The 16,759-nt window shown below is 52.2% G+C and overlaps 1 protein-coding gene across 2 annotated transcripts; it reads left to right on the forward strand.

Moving 5' to 3' along the window:
* The first annotated feature begins 87 nt into the window (after positions 1–87).
* LOC102561969 (zinc finger protein 420) lies at positions 88–16,658 on the forward strand. 2 transcript variants are annotated; one of them, XM_059714317.1, is made up of 8 exons: positions 88–171; positions 1,437–1,647; positions 2,087–2,176; positions 2,678–2,853; positions 3,966–4,092; positions 10,337–10,453; positions 11,796–11,980; positions 12,488–16,658. In XM_059714317.1, the coding sequence occupies exons 1-8, from the start codon at positions 97–99 to the stop codon at positions 14,267–14,269; spliced, it is 2,763 nt and encodes a 920-aa protein (XP_059570300.1). In that variant the 5' UTR covers positions 88–96; the 3' UTR covers positions 14,270–16,658. The 2 variants fall into 2 exon arrangements, with proteins under 2 accessions (XP_059570300.1, XP_014451241.2); XM_014595755.3 differs by lacking the exon at positions 88–171 and adding an exon at positions 564–1,336.
* The last annotated feature ends 101 nt before the right edge of the window (positions 16,659–16,759 follow it).

Here is a 16,759-nt window from a genome sequence, read left to right on the forward strand (position 1 = left end):
GAGCCGCCCACTGACGACCGACAATTTTTCTTTTGAGTTTTTAGGAATGATCTTTTCCCGCAGAATCAGGATCACTTCATTGGTGATTCGTAATTAATGAATTACATAGTTGGCAGACATGGTGGGCTTTGTCCAGAGCTTGGCACAGAGAACAGGCGCTGGATCTCAGAGGTACACGGAGGAGCTGGGGCGCGGCGGGACTCGGGCTCGCGGGTGGGCGGCGCTGGGAAACAGGCAGGGGCTGGCGGGGGGGGGCACCACACAGAGCTCAGCAGCAAGGGGTAAACCGAGGCCGGGGGGGCGGGGCGGGGCGGGGAGGGACAGCTCCCCGGGTGAGGCCGAAGCCCAGCGGGGCCCTGCGCCGCCAGCGGCCACCAAAGGGTTAGCGCAGGGGCGGGGCTGCTAGAGCGGGGGGCGGGGCTTGCGCTCCGCTCCCAGGAGCCCTCGCGGCGGGGCGGGGTTCTGCCTTGTCTGCTGCTTGGGGCGGTCGCCGTCGACGGGGGCGGGGCGGGGTCGTGTCACGTCTGTGCGGGGCGAGGCCGGGGCCGGGCGGGGGGCGGTGGGGAGCCCTGGTTGGGGCTCCTGGAGCCAGCCCGGTGGTGCGGGGCAGGAGGGGAAGCGAGGGCGGCTCGGAGGGTGCCGAGTGGGGACGGTCGCGGCCAGGGTCTCCCATCACGTGGTGAGGTCGGCGCTGCCTCCTTTCCCGCTGTGGGCAGCCCGGCGGTGAGAGCGCAGCCCCCGCGGGGTGAGGCCTCTCCTGGGGAGGCGGGGGTGCTGGAGCCTGGCCCTTCCCTGCAGCCCTGGGGCAGCCTGAAGTGAAGCCGGGAAGCAGACGCAGGAGGTCTGCGGGCAGGTGCGGAGCGGAGCGGGCAGGACAAGTCCCTCGCGTGGCCCAGGTCGGGACCAGGGGCGCGGTCGGTCGGCCCCGCAGGCGGTAAAGCAGCGGCGGCGGGAGGTGCAGGGGCGGGAGGCGATGCAGGCCGTGCAGCCCCCTTCGGAGGCCGAGATGCCCTTGGAGACCCCTCAGCTGGCAGCGGGGCGCGACCTCCCCACCCCAGAGACCTGGCGCCAGCGCTTCCGGGGCCTTCGCTACCTGGAAGGCGCGGGGCCGTGGGAGGTGTGCAGCCGCCTGTGGGAGCTGTGCCAGCGCTGGCTGGAGCCCCAGCGCCGCAGCAAGGAGCAGATCCTGGAGCTGGTGGTGCTGGAGCAGTTCCTGGCCATCCTGCCCCAGGAGATGCAGAGCTGGGAGTGGGGGTGCGGCGTGGAGACCTGTGCGGATGCTGTGGCCCTGGCCGAGGGGTTCCAGCTGGGGCAGGACGAGGACGAAAATCTCCAGGTGAGGGTGTTCCCATCTCCATGCGCCTGCACAGTGTTCCCTCCCAGCCCCGTCTCTCCCAGATCCTGGCCCTGCAATGACATATTTATCTCATTCGTAGATCACGACGAGTGTGAAGATCAGGGCGGTATCCTCACACAAGGTGCAGCCCGCTGGGGCACGGCAGGACCCTGGTGATTCCTGGCTGGAGCCGCCGAAGGCCCATCATGGGAACAGGTCCCTGGAGGAGGCAGGACAGGGGGAAACCCCAGGGCATGGGGACAAGCCACCTTTTGTCTCCAGAGAGGAGCCCTTACCCCACCAGGAGTCAGGTGAGTTACAGGATGGAGGCCTCCACGTGGATCTGGGTGCCTGAGTGGCTGTTTTGCATGCAGGGGAAGAGGGTCAAATGTCTGCTCCTGCCCATGACAGAGCTACAATATCCATAACCACAGGGCTGGGATGGGACAGAGCTCTAATCCCTGTGAGTGAACAGCTCCCAGGCTGAGGACCCTGATTTGTCTCACTGCACGTATGCAGTACCCAGCACAGACAGGCTTTATCTTGCTTGGGCTTTGTTGTGCTGCCATGGTAAAAATCAGTGATGTACTTCATATTCCAATAGTCAATGTTCACTGGCTCCTTTCTCATGCCCCCATGAGCCCTTTGTGCTCAATAAGGGGCTGGTGCAGGTAATCTGGGGAAATAAGACTCCCTAGTGGCCTCTGGCTGGTTCAGGTACAGTTAACCCAGGGCTCTCTCCTGCTGCAGATTCCCCTGAAACGGAGGAGACCTGGGAGTTGTCAGCAGATGAAAGCTCCTCGGGCTGGTGCCCCAGACGAGGCCCTTCCTCAGGTGCAGGTAAGGAGCAGTGGCTCTCCCCTTTCCTGCAACAGGAGGCACTGTCCCTCAGTGGAGAAATCTCTGCCAGAACACTTTGATGGAGTCAGTGCTCCAACAGATCAGTGTTTTTTGTTCTCCCAGTAGCCCTGGAAACATTTCACATGCCCTCTAGAAGACTGACCTTGTATTCTCCCCCCCCACTCCCCTTAACGTGGATACTGATACAACCCCAACATCCCTCAAGCTTCTTTCCCAGGGAGTGATGTCTCTGTAGGCTCTGGCGGGGTGCTGTGATCACCACCCCATGCTGGGACAGTTACTGGGGCTCATCTCCAGCCTCATGCCTCTGGAGGTCTGTTAGAAAGAGCTGAGGGATTTTGAGTCTTCCTTCTTCCCCCCTCTTCCACACGCTGAAGTCTCTATTTGCTTCAGTCCCAGGCCGGTACTGGAGACTAGCAGGGCATTCCTCGTGCCAGCAGCACCAAGGCTAACCTTTGTATTTTCTTCCCCACCCCTAAGGTGCTGGGACCCTGAGCAGAGTTGAGCAGCAGCAGCTTCCTGAGGAGGGACCTGTAAACCTGGAACTGCAGAGGACTTCCCCAGGAAGACTGGGGGAGAGGAGCTCCCTGACACCTGAGCCAGGCCAAGTGCAGAAGGGGCAGAGCAGGCCCCCAAAGCAGGAGGAGAGCTTGGAGGTGAGCAGGGCATCAGGTTCAGTTGTAGTTGGGAGTACAGGAAGGCTAACTGCAACTTGTCATGCATCCACATATGCATCACGAGCAGGTCCAAGGAGGTGATCCTCCCCCTCTATGTGACGTTGTTCACGCCGCAGTTGGAGTACTGTGTCCAGTTCTGGGCACCGTACTTCAGGAGGGATGTGGACAGCATTTAGAGGGTCCAGAGGAGGGCCACTCACATGGTCAGGGGGCAGTAGGGCAGGCCCTACAAGGAGACGCTATGGGACCTGAACCTGTTCAGCCTCCACAAGAGAAGGTTGAGAGGGGATGTGGTGGCCGTCTATAAACTTGCCAGGGGGGGACCAGCGGGGAACGGGAGAGTCCCTGTTCCCCTGAGCACTACCAGGAGTAACTAGGAATAACGGCCACAAGCTAACTGTGAGAGTAGGTTCAGGCTAGACATCAGGAAGCACTACATAGTCAGGGAGGCTAGGATCTGGAACCAACTTCCAAGGAAAGTGGTGCTGGCTCCTACCCTGGGGGTCTTCAAAAGGAGGCTAGATAGACACCTTGCCGGGGTCATTTGACCCCAGCATTCTTTCCTGCCCACGGCAGGGGGTTGGACTTGATGATCTGCTCAGCTCCTTTCTGACCCTACCAACTATGAAACTGAAACTACAGATGGGGTAGAGAGCAGGAGGAGTCAGGGCTTCTGTAAAGAATCTGGGGAGCAGAGAGACCTGAAGAGCATCAAGCCTGTGGTGATGAAGCCTGCAAGCACACCAAGCTGGCATTAGCATGAGCTCTCTCCCAAGTGCAGAAAGCCAGGGGTGCTGGCATGGGAAGGCCTGGTCACAGTGCATGGAGCCGGGGCTTGCTGCCCCTAAAAATGTTGCCCAGGCTACCTCAATGGACTGAGCAAATAGAATACGGTGAGCTGGGCTAAAGCTGACACATGAACTCCTGTATCCAGAGCTGCATCCATATCACGTCAGCTGAAGACTGGGGAATTTTGAATCCTTACCTGTCGTGGCTAAGATTGCAATTAGTTTTGTAGTACAGAGTGATTCCAGACAGGGCTGTGGGGGCTGGAAGAAGAGACACTGATGCTATAACACTTGTGACTGCAGCTCCAGGAGGTGTTTGAGGACATGGCTGTGTATTTCACACGGAAGGAGTGGGAGCTCCTGGAAGATGAAGACAAGGTGCTTTACCGGGATGAGATGCTGAAGAATTACCAAGCCCTCGTTTCCCTGGGTAAAGCTCTGGTTCTTGCTTCTCCCTGAAGCTATGTGAACTCTGGAGTTTTGTAGTCATTTCCCTGTTTCCACAGTCTTATCCTTGTGAACTTTTGGCTGGTGGTTTAAATCAGGGCAGCGGTGTCCCGCAGGGGTCAGTGCTTGGTCCAGTACTCTTCAACATCTTTATTGGATATGGGGGTGAAGAGCTCGCTGGCCAAGGTCACGGACAACACCAAGTTATGGGGGAGCATGGTCACACTTGAAGATAGGCTACAGATACAGGCGGGCTTAGACAGGCTAGCCAGTTGGGTGGACCGGAATCTGATGAAGTTCAACGTCGAGAAATGTAAAGTGCTGCACCTCGGGACAAGCAACCCCCAACACACCTACAGGCTTGGTGGCACCAGACTAGCACCATGAATGAAAGGGACCTGGGGGTAACAATAGATCACAGTATGAATATGAGCTGGTAGTGCAGTTCTGTAGCTAGTGGGGCAAATAATACTCTGGCATGCATCAACTGATGCATCGCCAGCAAAACCAAACAGGTGATTCTTCTGCTTGACTCGGCACTGGTGAGACCACAGCTGGAGTACTACGTCCAGTTCTGGGCACCGCACTTTAACAAGGATGTGGAGAAGCCTGAGAGAGTCCAAAGAAGAGCCACCCGTATGGTCAGAGTCTTAAAAGGCAAGCCATAGGAGGAAAGGCTGAGGGATCTGGGACTCTTCAGCCTGAAGAAAAGAAAGCTGAGAGGGGACCTGGTAGCGGCTTATTGCTACATTAGGGGAGTACATCAGGGGCTTGGTGAGCAACTGTTCACCAAGGCACCCGAGGGGAAAACCAGAATTAATGGTCACAAACTCCTGGAAGATCGATTCAGGCTCAACATTAGAAAAAACTTCTTCACAGTCAGGATGTCCAGACTGTGGAATAAGCTCCCTCCAGAGGTGGTGCAGCCACCTACCCTGGAAATCTTCAAGAGGAGACTGGGCAGTCACTTTGTTGGGGTCACCTGACCCCCAGTTATCTTTCCTGCTTGGTGCAAGGAGCTGGACCCAATGATCTTCCGAGGTCCCTTCCAGCCTTGCAATCTATGAATCTATAAAAATCCACTTCCTCCCCACTGCTCTCTTCACTAGTGTGTCCTCTCCACACACATTTAACAATTCTAGCGTGCTCAGTTCTGTGATATCTAAATCCCCCTTCTCTTCTTATGACCCAGCAGAAGTTTAATAGTCTTATCAGCCTCTGCTGCTACAATAGGTGGATGATGCATTTCCTCAACTCCTCCTCTAGTGACATGTATACATAATATAACTGAGGTACTTCTACTAAAGGGTCAGTGGAAGTTTCTGTCCACATTCCTTCCTAATACCTTCATCTCCATAGATCAGAGACTCTGGCTTTGCTGTATTTACGTTAAGACCTGTGCTCTCAAACTCACTGCCATTCTCAAAAGTTTTCTTATGACCTTCCTAAAATCCCTCTGCTGATCAGATGCCCATCACTGTGATAAAAAGAAGTGTGCTAGCTGCAGGACCTAGTAAAAACCAGTTTTCATTTCTAAAGGACCTCTAATACAGGGGTTCTGGCTTGCACGCAGGGTTGAGGTACTTAGCTTTTACTAGTTCAGTTTACTTTTCTGATGCTTTCTTTTCCCTCCCTTTCCCTCAGAGGATTTTTTAGGAAAGTGCTCAAATGTTTTCTCCAGCTCAACAAAGACCATATAGGCCTAAGTTAGTCCGCCCTACAGACCACTTCCCCATGTTTCTTGTCCACGTGAGCACCAATGACATGGTGAGAAACAGCCCTGGGAGAATCGTGGGTGACTACAAGACCATGGGGGCTGAAGCTCAAGGACCTAGGGGCACAAGTGGTTTTCTCCTCAACCGTCCCAGTCAGGGGCTGAGGCTGATGAAGGGAGGAGCGCATCCAGGAGGTCAACCAAAGGCTTCAGAGATGGTGTCACCACGTAGGCTTCGGATTCCTTGATCTTTGTAGACGGTTCAGCTGTGATCTACGTGCAAGAGATGGTATTCACCTCATAGGCAGAGGGAGAAAGCTCTTCTCTGAGAATCGCTGACTTGCTGAGGAGGGTTTTAAACTAGGCAAGACTGGGGGAGAGGGTGGAGGTTCCACTGTTGTATATAAAGACACTACTGTACATGAATCCTCCTTCCACAGTGACCCAGAAGAGGGCATCCAAGTAGCGGACACCCAGATGAGCACCAACACCCTGAGACATTTGCACGGTGACAGGAAACTTGAGGCAACTGGAGAGGAGCTCAGGTGTCTTTATGGGAATTCCAGAAACATGGGCAATAAACAGGAGGAGCTAGCTCTCCTGCTAGGCGAAGATTTTGACCTCATCAGGTTCACAGAGACCTGGTGGGACAACACACATGCTTGGGCGGCGGATATCGATGGCTACAGGCTCTACAGGAAAGATTGCATTAGGAGAAAAGGAGGAGGTGTGGCCCTCTGTGTGAAGGAATGGTACCTCTCCCTGCAGGTCAGGTTTGATAGTGGGGAGAGGTCCCTCAAAACCCTTGGGTCAAGAAACGGAGGGGTTCAGGAGAGGGAGATCTCATGGTGGGAGTCTACTACAGGCCTCCCTTCCAAGAAGAGAATGATCAGGCATTCTCCAGGGAACTGTCTGAGGCAGCCAGCACCAAAGACCTGATTGACATGGGTGATTTCAACTATCCTGACATTTGTTAACAAGTAACAAGGGGAGTAACAAAGAATAATGGCCATAAGTTGATGGAGAGTAGATTCAGACTAGACATCAGGAGGCACTGCTTCAGTCAGGGCGGCTAGGATCTGAAACCAACTTCCAAGGGAGGTGGTGCTCGCTCCTACCCTAGGGGTCTTCAGAAGGAGGCTACATAGACACATAGCCGGCGTCGTTTGACCCCAGCACTCTTTTCTGCCCGTAGCAGGGGGTCGGACTTGATGACCTGCTCAGGTCCCTTCCGACCCTACAAACTATGAAACTGTTGGGACCATTTGGCCAGGTCCAGCAGGTCAGCCAATTTCTTGGCAGCTGTTGATGACCTGTTCTTGTCAAGTTGTCGAAGGACCAACTAGGGGGGAAGCCATTCTGGACTCAGTGTTTACCAAAGGGGAGGACATGGTAGGGGACCTGAGGATTGGTGGTACTCTGGCTGACAGCGACCCCTCACTGAGTAGGTTCACCATCCACCAGAAGGGTAGGATTTCAATTAGCAGAACAGAGGTCCTAGATTTCAGAAGGGCAGACTTTAACAAACTCGGGAGTCCAGTTAGAAAGTTCCTCTGTGACCAGCACCTGGTGGATTTGGGAGTTAAGAAGCGATGGTGCCTCCTCAAGGGAGCAATCCTCTCCACCCAAAAAGCAGCTGTTCCCAAGAGATCAAAAAGCAGGAAAGGAACCAAGAGACCTGCTTGGCTCAACAGGGATATTGGAGAACTCTTGAAAAAGAAAAAAGCATACATATAAGCAATGGAAAAAAGGATCAGCAACCGGAGAAAAGTTAACTTGTATAACCAGGTTCTGCAGGTATGAGATACGGAAAGCCAAAGCAGACATGAAGATCAAGCTAGCATCTGAAGTTAAGGACAACAAAAAGTCCTACAGGTACATGGGGAGCAAGAAAAAAATCAAGCTCCACTGTGGGACCCCTACTGAATACGGAGGGGCAGCTCACAACAGATCCCAACAAAAAGGCTGAGCTCCTAAATGGTTACTTTGTGTCGGTATTCCAGAAAGCTAACAAGAGCTGTTCACCTGTCCAGAGGCCCAGGGAATATCTGGATGTCAACAGACAACATGAAATCAGCCCCGACCTGGTGATTGTTCCTCTTAGAACAATTGGGCATTTTCAAGTCTGGTGGACCAGATGACCTACATCCAAGAGTCCTAAAAGAACTAGCTGAACTCCTAGCAGGGCCTTTGGCAAAGATATTTGAAAAGTCGTGGAACTCGGGAATGGTCCCAGATGACTGGAAGAGGATCAATGTAGTACCCATCTTTAAGAAAAAGGAGGAGGGATGTCTGACTTCAGTCCTAAGAAAAACTTTTGAAAAAATTGTTCAGGAGGCCATCAATCACAAACTTGTAACTGACAGGGTATCAAGAAACAGCCAGCACAGCTTTGTGGAGGGTAGATCATGCCTAACAAACCTGGTGTCCTTTTACGATCAGGCAGCTAACCAGCTGAACAAGGGATGTGATGTAGACATCATCTACTTAGACTTCAGTAAGGCCTTTGACTCTGTCTCCCATGAAATTCTCTCATTTAAACTGGAGGGTACTGGCCTGGACCAATCTACAGTGAGGTGGGTGGACAACTAGCTTAGAGGCCAGTCCCAGAGAGTTGTCATTGGTGGGATGGCCTCATCCTGGAGGGCTGGCTCCACTGATGTCCCACAGGGATCAGTGCTTGGACCTGTGCTTTTTAACATACTTATTAACAACTAGGATGAGAGAGTGGAATGCTCTATGATTAAATTTGCCAACCATACCAAGCTGTGGGGAATTGCAAGAATACCAGAGGATAGGGTAAGGATCCAGGATGACCTAGACGGGGCTAGGGGTGATCGGAATCAGATGAGGTTCAACAGGGAAAAGCGCCGGGCCCTTCATCTGGGTAGGAAGAACCTTCACCATAACTATAGGATAGGCATTGGCTGGCACAGCTTCCGAATGGGATCTGGGGGTCACAGTCGATCAGAAAATGAATATGAGCCAACGTTGCAATGAGGTTGCCAGCAGGGGGACTAGGAAGCTGGTGTGCATCAGTTGATATGTTGCCAACAGATCCAGAGAGGTGCTTCTCCCTCTCTACTTGGCGCTGGTGAAGTTGCAGTTGGAGTACTATGCTCAGTTTTGGGCACCACACTTCAAGAAGAATGTGGATAAGCTTGAGAGAGTACAGAGAAGGGCTACCCGCACGAGCAGGGGCCTACAGAATAGGCCCTATGAGGAGAACTAGGCTTGTTCAGCCTGAGTAAGAGCAGGCTGAGAGGTGACATGATAGCCACCTACAAATATGTCAGGGGGGAACACCAAGATCTGGGGGAGGAACTCTTCAGGAAGGCACCTCTTGGAAGGATGAGGACCAGTGGGCACAAACTAATAGATTTAGACTGGGCATATGGAAGAACTTCTTCTATATAAGGGTAACGAGAACTTGGAAAACACTCCCAGTAGAGGTGGTCGCCATCCATGGAGGTGTTCTGGAGGAGGCTGCATAAGCACCTCGTTGAGCTAGTTTGAGCTCATTAACCTCCTGCCTTTGGCAGGGGACCAGACTTGATGAGCTTCCAGGTCCCTTCCGGTTCTATGATTCTATCATTCTATTTCCGTATTATGGCTTTCACATGCTGTGAAATGTCTCCTTCTGCCTTCTTTTGTCCATATCCATGACTCCCAGGAACTTCGTGTTAAATCCTGTAATATTTGCCAACCTGTGCACTCATCATCCCTCCTCCTGGTCTGATCCTCCCAATGGATGGAACGATTGCTCAGTTGCAGCTATAGTTATTATGAAATCATTCTTTCCTGTCCCTGGAGATGATGAATTACTTTCTCTCCCCAAAAAAAGTCTCGTCATCCACCTGTCATGTATGCTTTTCACTGCCTTGCTTTAAACCTTTCCTAAGCTCATTTTCACACTTTTTCCTGGAATTACACTGATAAGATAAATGTTACCCATCCATAAATGTGTCCAATATCTCTTCTTTTTGGTACTCTGAAAACAGTAGAAGCTTTGTTTCTGCTCCCTAGTACATCTTGGATCACTGCATCTCCACACCTGTCCCTGGTGACTCTTGTCAGTTTAGTGCTCTTTTTAAATCGGGAATGGTTTGTGCTTTGTTTCCTACGACTATCCCTCTACCACAGGGGTGGGCAAAATGCGGCCCACCAGGGCATTCTATCTGACCTGCGGGGCCCCTAAAATATTTAGAAAATTAATATTAATCTGCCCCTGGGTGCCTGTCATGTGGTCCTCGATGGCTTGCTAAACTCAGTAAGTGGCCCTCCACCCTTAATAATTGCCTGCCCCTGCCCTACCACCTAGGTGACAAGGACCATCATCTCTTGAAGCCTCTCCCTGCAGAGCCTTCTCTTTCATTGTAAATGCCTATTCTCCCTTATCCATCAAAGCCCTAGTAGAAACCATGAATTCATTGGATCCATTCCCCAAGTCCAGGTTGATTATTCTGCATTTAGTATCTAGTCACAAACCTTCTTTAACTGCTGCCCCAAACAGGATATCGAGGTCCCACACCTGCCTTAATCTGCAGCATCCAGCAAGGGCAGGTGGAGCTCTGGGTTTGTGATGATGAGGACAGTGGGGAAATCTCAAGATCACAGGACCTGCTGCCAGGTGAGTTGTGGTTGTCCCCTCCACCTCACTCTGCTCTCAGTAAAGCTCCAGAATGCCAGGGGGACCTGGAAATGGCAGGTTTGTCCTGTGCTGCTGTTCCAGGGTACTGACCTCAAACACAGTGTATTATGTTGTAATGTGTCCAGGCAGGTGTTGTTCCCACTCTCTGCTGGGTTTTTGGTTGTAGTCATGTTGATCTAAGGACATAGGCAGGCAAGGTTCATTGAGAAATTTGGTATATTTTATTAGACCAACTGAGTAGTTAGAAAAAAGCTCTTGGCAAGCTTTTGGGCACAATTACCCTTCTTCAGGAATAGGAAGTCTCTGCTGTTCTGAAACTCCAAGGAATGAGAGAAGCTAAAAGCATGACAAGTTGTCAGTGAGCATGTAAATAGGTAGAGATTAGGAAAACAAAAAGTAAAGCAGGGAGGGAAGGGGGGAAATCCAAAGGTGAGTCTGGAAGACTCTACAGTCCTGGTAATACAAGGTAGAAAACAGATGGTCTTTGAAAAAGGAAATGGCTGGAAATCAGGAAGACAAAGGGCAGAAAAGTAGGGAGGGGAGGGGAGAAAGGGGGGAGGGAAGTGTAAGAGGTCATGTCTGGCAGGTACCCTGTGAATCAGATGTCTGGTAGGTTGTAATGTGTCAGATCCAAGGTCTATATTGAATCCATGGTTGGGATTCATAAGATTTCAGGTTGTTGGGGGGCGGGAAGTGAATCACCCATGGTTTGCATCAGAATTGTCCCCTTCCTGTTTCCTGTCTGGGGCCTTAAGTGTCACAGAGCCTGAGATTCAGCACAGAGTCCAGGTTCAGATTCATGCTAAGGCTTTAGACCCTTTGAAGACTCCTGGGACATGGAGGCCACCTGAGACCTGTCAGCAGAGGAAAGCTCCATGGGTGCATTCCCTGCACAAGATCTTTCCCTGGAGGCAGGCAGGAAGTACAGCCCTGCTTCTCTCAGAAGAGAGCCACAGGTCTACGTCCTCCCCTCATGCTTAATCCATTAGACCATGAAGCTATTCAGGCACTGCCCTAACATGCATGTCCCACATGTGCTTGTCTTAGCAGGGCCTGAGGTGATGGCATGGACAGCTGGGCCAGAAACTCTGAGAGTCTGGTTCTGAACTCCACTGACTAGGGAACATTAATCCAGCACAGGGACCTGCCTCTCCCTCACCCCCAGCACTGGAGGTTTTAGCAGGAAGACCTTGTTTTCTTGAGGAAACACAAGTGCCAAGGTCCAGGCTTGCTCTGAGGCCCATCCTAGCAGAAGGAGTAGCAGGATTTGCCCTCTGGCAGCAGGGCAGGGACTAATCTGGAGTTTCTGTTCCCCATGTAGGAGGTGTCCAGATGCTGAGCAGAGCTGAGGAGCAGCCTACTGCAGAAGGGTCTGCAGATCTGGAGCCAGCACAGGCTTCCCCAGGGAGTTTGGGTGAGATGGACTCCCTGAGACCTGAGAAGGAGCAATGGCACAAGAGTCAGGGGAGGCTCCAAAAGCAGATGGAGAATGTAGCAATGAACCAGGTACCATCTCCTCTTGAGTGTGAGAGTGGAGAAGGGGCAGAACCCAGAAAGAGCTCTGGGTGCAGGGAGTGTTGGGTTGTAGCTGTGTGGAGCTGAGAGACCTAAGGAGCCACTGGAAAGAGACACTATATCCGAGCCAAGGCCGTGGGAAGGGTCTCAGAAGCAGGAGCTCACTGCCCAGCACAGGCACAGAGCCCACCCCTACCCCAGGTCAGGAAAACCTTTTAAGTGCCCATCGGTCCTGGCTCTTCACAAGATAAACTGCACTGGGGAGAAGCCCTATGTATACACCAAATGTAGGAAGAGCTTCACCTACCTCTATACCCACATTGCTCACCACCAGATGCATTCTGGAGAGCTACCCCAGCACTTCACCAAATGGGGGAAGAGCTTTGTGTGCCCCACAGACCTGGTCAAGCACCTACATGTGCAGAGGGGGAAGCGTCAGGCACAGCTGTGTCAAGTATGGCAAGACATTCACCCTTTTTTTTTTTCTCCCTGTCTCAGCACAGGCACATCCACCAAGGCAGGAAGACATGCTGCTGCACTGAGTGCAGGAAGAACTTTATCTGCTGGCAAGACCTATCCCAGCATCAGAGTGTGTGGCACCATTGCACCAAGCGTGGGAAGAGATTAAGGCAGCTCTCCAACCTGGCCAGGCACTGGTACATGCACACAAGGAAGAAGTCACATCAGTGCTCGGAGTGTGGGAAGAGCTTCATCCTTTCGTCCAACCTGACTAAACACCGGCTCATCCACACGGGGGAGAAACCACATCAGTGCCTGGAGTGTGGGAAAAGCTTCAAGCAGTCTTCTGACTTGGCCCGGCACCAGATTATCCACACAGGGGAGAAACCATATCATTGCTTCGAATGTGGGAAAAGCTTCAACCGATCCTGTAACCTGACCCAGCACCAGCTAATCCACACAGGGAAGAAGCCATATCAGTGCTCAGAATGTGGGAAAAGCTTCAACCGATCCTGTAATCTGGCCCAACACCAGCTAATCCACACAGGGAAGAAGCTGTATCAGTGCTCGGAATGTGGGAAAAACTTCGACCGATCCTCCAGCCTGGCCCAGCACCAGCTGATCCACACAGGGGAGAAGTCACATCAGTGCTCGGAGTGTGGGGAGAGCTTCACCACATCCTTCTACCTGACCAAACACCAGTTCGTCCACACAGGGGAGAAAACACATTGGTGCTCAGAGTGTGGGAAAAGCTTCAAGCAATCCTCTGACCTGGCCCGGCACCAGATTATCCACACGGGGGAGAAGCCACATCAGTGCTCTGTGTGTGGGAAAAGCTTCAATCGATCCTGTAACCTGGCCCAGCATCAGATGATCCACACAGGGAAGAGGCCACATCAGTGCTCGGAATGTGAGAAAAGCTTCACCCGATCCTCCAGCCTGGCCCGGCACCATCTTATGCACATGGGGGAGAAATTACATCAGTGCTTGGAGTGTGGGAAGAGCTTCATCCTGTTGTCCAACCTGACCAAACACCGGCTCATCCACACTGGGGAGAGACCACACTGGTGCTCGGAGTGTGGGAAAAGCTTCAAGCAGTCCTCTGACCTGGCCCGGCACCAGGTTATCCATACGGGGGAGAAAACATATAATTGCTTGGAGTGTGGGAAAAGCTTCAAACAGTCCTCTGACCTGGCCCGGCACCAGCTTATCCACACAGGGGAGAAACCATATCATTGCTTGGAGTGTGGGAAAAGCTTCAACCGATCCTGTAACCTGGCCCAGCACCAGCTGATCCACACAGGGGAGAAGCCACATCAGTGCTCAGAATGTGGGAAAAGCTTCAACCGATCCTTCAGCCTGGTCCAGCACCAGCGTATCCACATGGGGGAAAAGTCATATCAGTGTTCGGAGTGTGGGAAGTGCTTCACCACATCCTCCTACCTGACCAGACACCAGGTTATCCACATGGGGGAGAAACCACATCGGTGCTCAGAGTGTGGGAAAAGCTTCAAGCAGTTCTCTGACCTGGCCCGGCACCAGGGTATCCACGCAGGAGAGAAACCATATCATTGCTTGGAGTGTGGGAAAAGCTTCAACCGATCCTCTCACCTGGCCCGGCATCATCTTATCCACATGGAGGAGAAACCACATCGGTGCTCAGAATGTGCGAAAAGCTTCAAGCAATTTTCCGACCTGGCCCAACACCAGATTATCCACATGGGGGAGAAGCTACATCAGTGCTCAGAGTGTGGGAAGTGCTTCCTCCACTCCTCCAAACTGGCCCAGCATCAGTGCATTCATATCCAGGAGTGTCCATAATTCTGCCAGCAACACAGGAAGGGATTGAGGGTGTATACCTGCTCAGCATCCACCAGTGTATATATCCAGGGAAGCAGTCTCATGCTCGTGCATTGCAGCAACAGTTCACTCTTCTTTCAGCCCTGCCAGGGCACTGTAGAACCCAAAAGACACAGAGGTTGGCCTCCCAGGTTCGATGCAGGTGAAGGGTTAAGAGGCAACACCTCACACAGAGACCAGCCCAGATGCTGGGGGAACCTGAGAGATGATCTTTGCATCAGCCTTAAAGCCTGGGCCATCCCCATCATTCTCTAAAAGCAGTCAGTGCTCCCATGGGGAGAAGAAATGCCTTCGCAATTGGTGTCCTCCCCAGGACAGCTGGCTCCAAATGACACTCGGGGACTTGTCTTTGGCCCAGCTCCAACTTCCCTCCTGGTCCCAAGATTCTTGTTTGTGAGGCTCTAGAGTTGCAAGGAGGACATTATTCCTAGGGAATCGTTCCCTGCCTTCCACCCTAACCATGCCTTTCCTCCTCACCGCATCACCCTTTTCCCAGGCCTGCACATGCCGATGGGGGTCTTCAAGAAACTTCTACTGCCACCCCATGGAGAAGAGAGTGGGGTGTTACAAAAGTAGATGCATCAGCATATGTTGTCAGGGCCCTGAACAGGGTTGAATAGGAGCATAGGGAGGCCCCTAAGTCCACTAAGGCCCTCACTAGCCAAAATGGGTCATGCCTCGTGAAGTACAGCCAGCCTCATTTGCTGCAAAGAGAAAGGCCAAATGTCTGCTTCTGTCCCAGAGCAGCTCCATCAAGTAAATGGGAACATGGGAGAGTCCAACTGAGACCCTGCTGATGAAGTTAGGCCTCCACTTACACCCACGGCCACAGCCATAGATCCATAGATGTTAGGGTCGGAAGGGACCTCAATAGATCATCGAGTCCGGCCCCCTGCATAGGCAGGAAAGAGTGCTGGGTCTAGATGACCCCAGCTACATGCCTATCTAACCTCCTCTTGAAGACCCCCAGGGGAGGGGAGAGCACCACCTCCCTTGGGAGCCCGTTCCAGACCTTGGCCACTCGAACTGTGAAGAAGTTCTTCCTAATGTCCAGTCTAAATCTGCTCTCTGCTAGCTTGTGGCCATTATTTCTTGTAACCCCCGGGGGCGCCTTGGTGAATAAAACCTCACCAATTCCCTTCTGTGCCCCGGTGATGAACTTATAGGCAGCCACAAGGTCGCCTCTCAACCTTCTCTTGCGGAGGCTGAAAAGGTCCAGTTTCTCTAGTCTCTCCTCGTAGGGCTTGGCCTGCAAACCCTTAACCATACAAATACCATGTTAGGCTCCAGTTCCTATTCGATAGTGGCATTCCCACCAGGAGGGATAAAGCCAGTAGATCTTCTCTTTTGATTTCTCTCATCTTGGTTCAGAGTCCAGAGACCTAAATTGTAGCTGAGCAGGGTGAAGTTGGAGGTGGTGATTTGGAGCCCAGCTGCACTTTCCACATCTGGCAGCCTGTGTCAGGTTTATTGCTATCTATTGCTAGCCCTCTCCCCACTCCACTAAGTAAAAACCTCCAGTTTTACTGGACTGTGGCAGCCTAGCGAGCCTTTGAATATCTGAAAAGGGCCTTCACCCCTGCCGATTTGCTAGCTCATCCAGATTCAATCTTGTCTTTGTGGTAGAAAGGGATGCATCCGGCACTGTAATATGTGTGGTGCTCTTGCAATGGCAAGGCCCAGACCAAATCCTGCATCCTTGCCTCTTCTTTTCCTGCAAACCCACTTGAGCAGAAAAGAAATCTTGAGATCCTGACCAATGAACTCATGGGTGTTAGAGTGCCTTTTGGGAAGTGGTGGCAACGCTTTGAAGAGCCATGGCACAAAGTACAGGTGCTTACAGATCACAACCTGGTTGCTGACCTGCATCCCCAGAAACTGGCACAAGAAGCAAGGGAGAGTTCCCACTTCTATATAGAAAATTGTAGTGCAGGGGTTTTCAAGCTTTTCGGGCTCGTGTACCCCCAACAGCTAGTCAGCAAGTGGGAGTGGGGAGCGGTGGCAGTCGCCAAGCCCAGAACTGCCAGTGGTGAAACCAGAAGTGCTACCAGCGCACAGATGAATAGTCCCACTTCTCCACGCTGCTGCAGAGTACCCTCCGGGGGCTTCCCAAACACCCCCATTTCATCCTGTGCTGGATTCAACTTATTTTATGCTTGAGTACCACCTGGTTTAGGGGTGGTTTATCCATGCTAATTTTGTTTGGATCTCTATAATTACCGCTGTTGGAATTGAAGGGGTTTTCTGATGGTTTTCCAAGACCAATCAGCTGCTGGCTATGCCATGTTTTTGCTGTTGTTGTTGTCCAATTTGTGAATGACCTAATAACATCCCAATCCCTGAACTGTCAGAGAGGAGAAGCACCTTTGCTTTGTGTGATGTTTACCAACACTTTTTCTCCAAGGAGTTGGCATTAATTTAACCAATCAACCCCCACTTCCCAAGTACAGA

This window comes from Alligator mississippiensis, chromosome 11 (genome assembly GCF_030867095.1).
Source record: "Alligator mississippiensis isolate rAllMis1 chromosome 11, rAllMis1, whole genome shotgun sequence".
Lineage (NCBI taxonomy): Eukaryota > Metazoa > Chordata > Crocodylia > Alligatoridae > Alligator > Alligator mississippiensis.

What these genes read in the sequence shown, in the direction of transcription:
- LOC102561969 (XM_014595755.3), top strand. Translation starts at nt 974, where the DNA reads ATGCAGGCCGTGCAGCCCCCTTCGGAGGCCGAGATGCCCTTGGAGACC. An exon ending in AGCAGGAGGAGAGCTTGGAG is followed by an intron (nt 2,854 to 3,965) that starts GTGAGCAGGGCA and finishes TTGTGACTGCAG; the next exon opens with CTCCAGGAGGTGTTTGAGGA. An exon ending in CCAAGCCCTCGTTTCCCTGG is followed by an intron (nt 4,093 to 10,336) that starts GTAAAGCTCTGG and finishes TGCCCCAAACAG; the next exon opens with GATATCGAGGTCCCACACCT.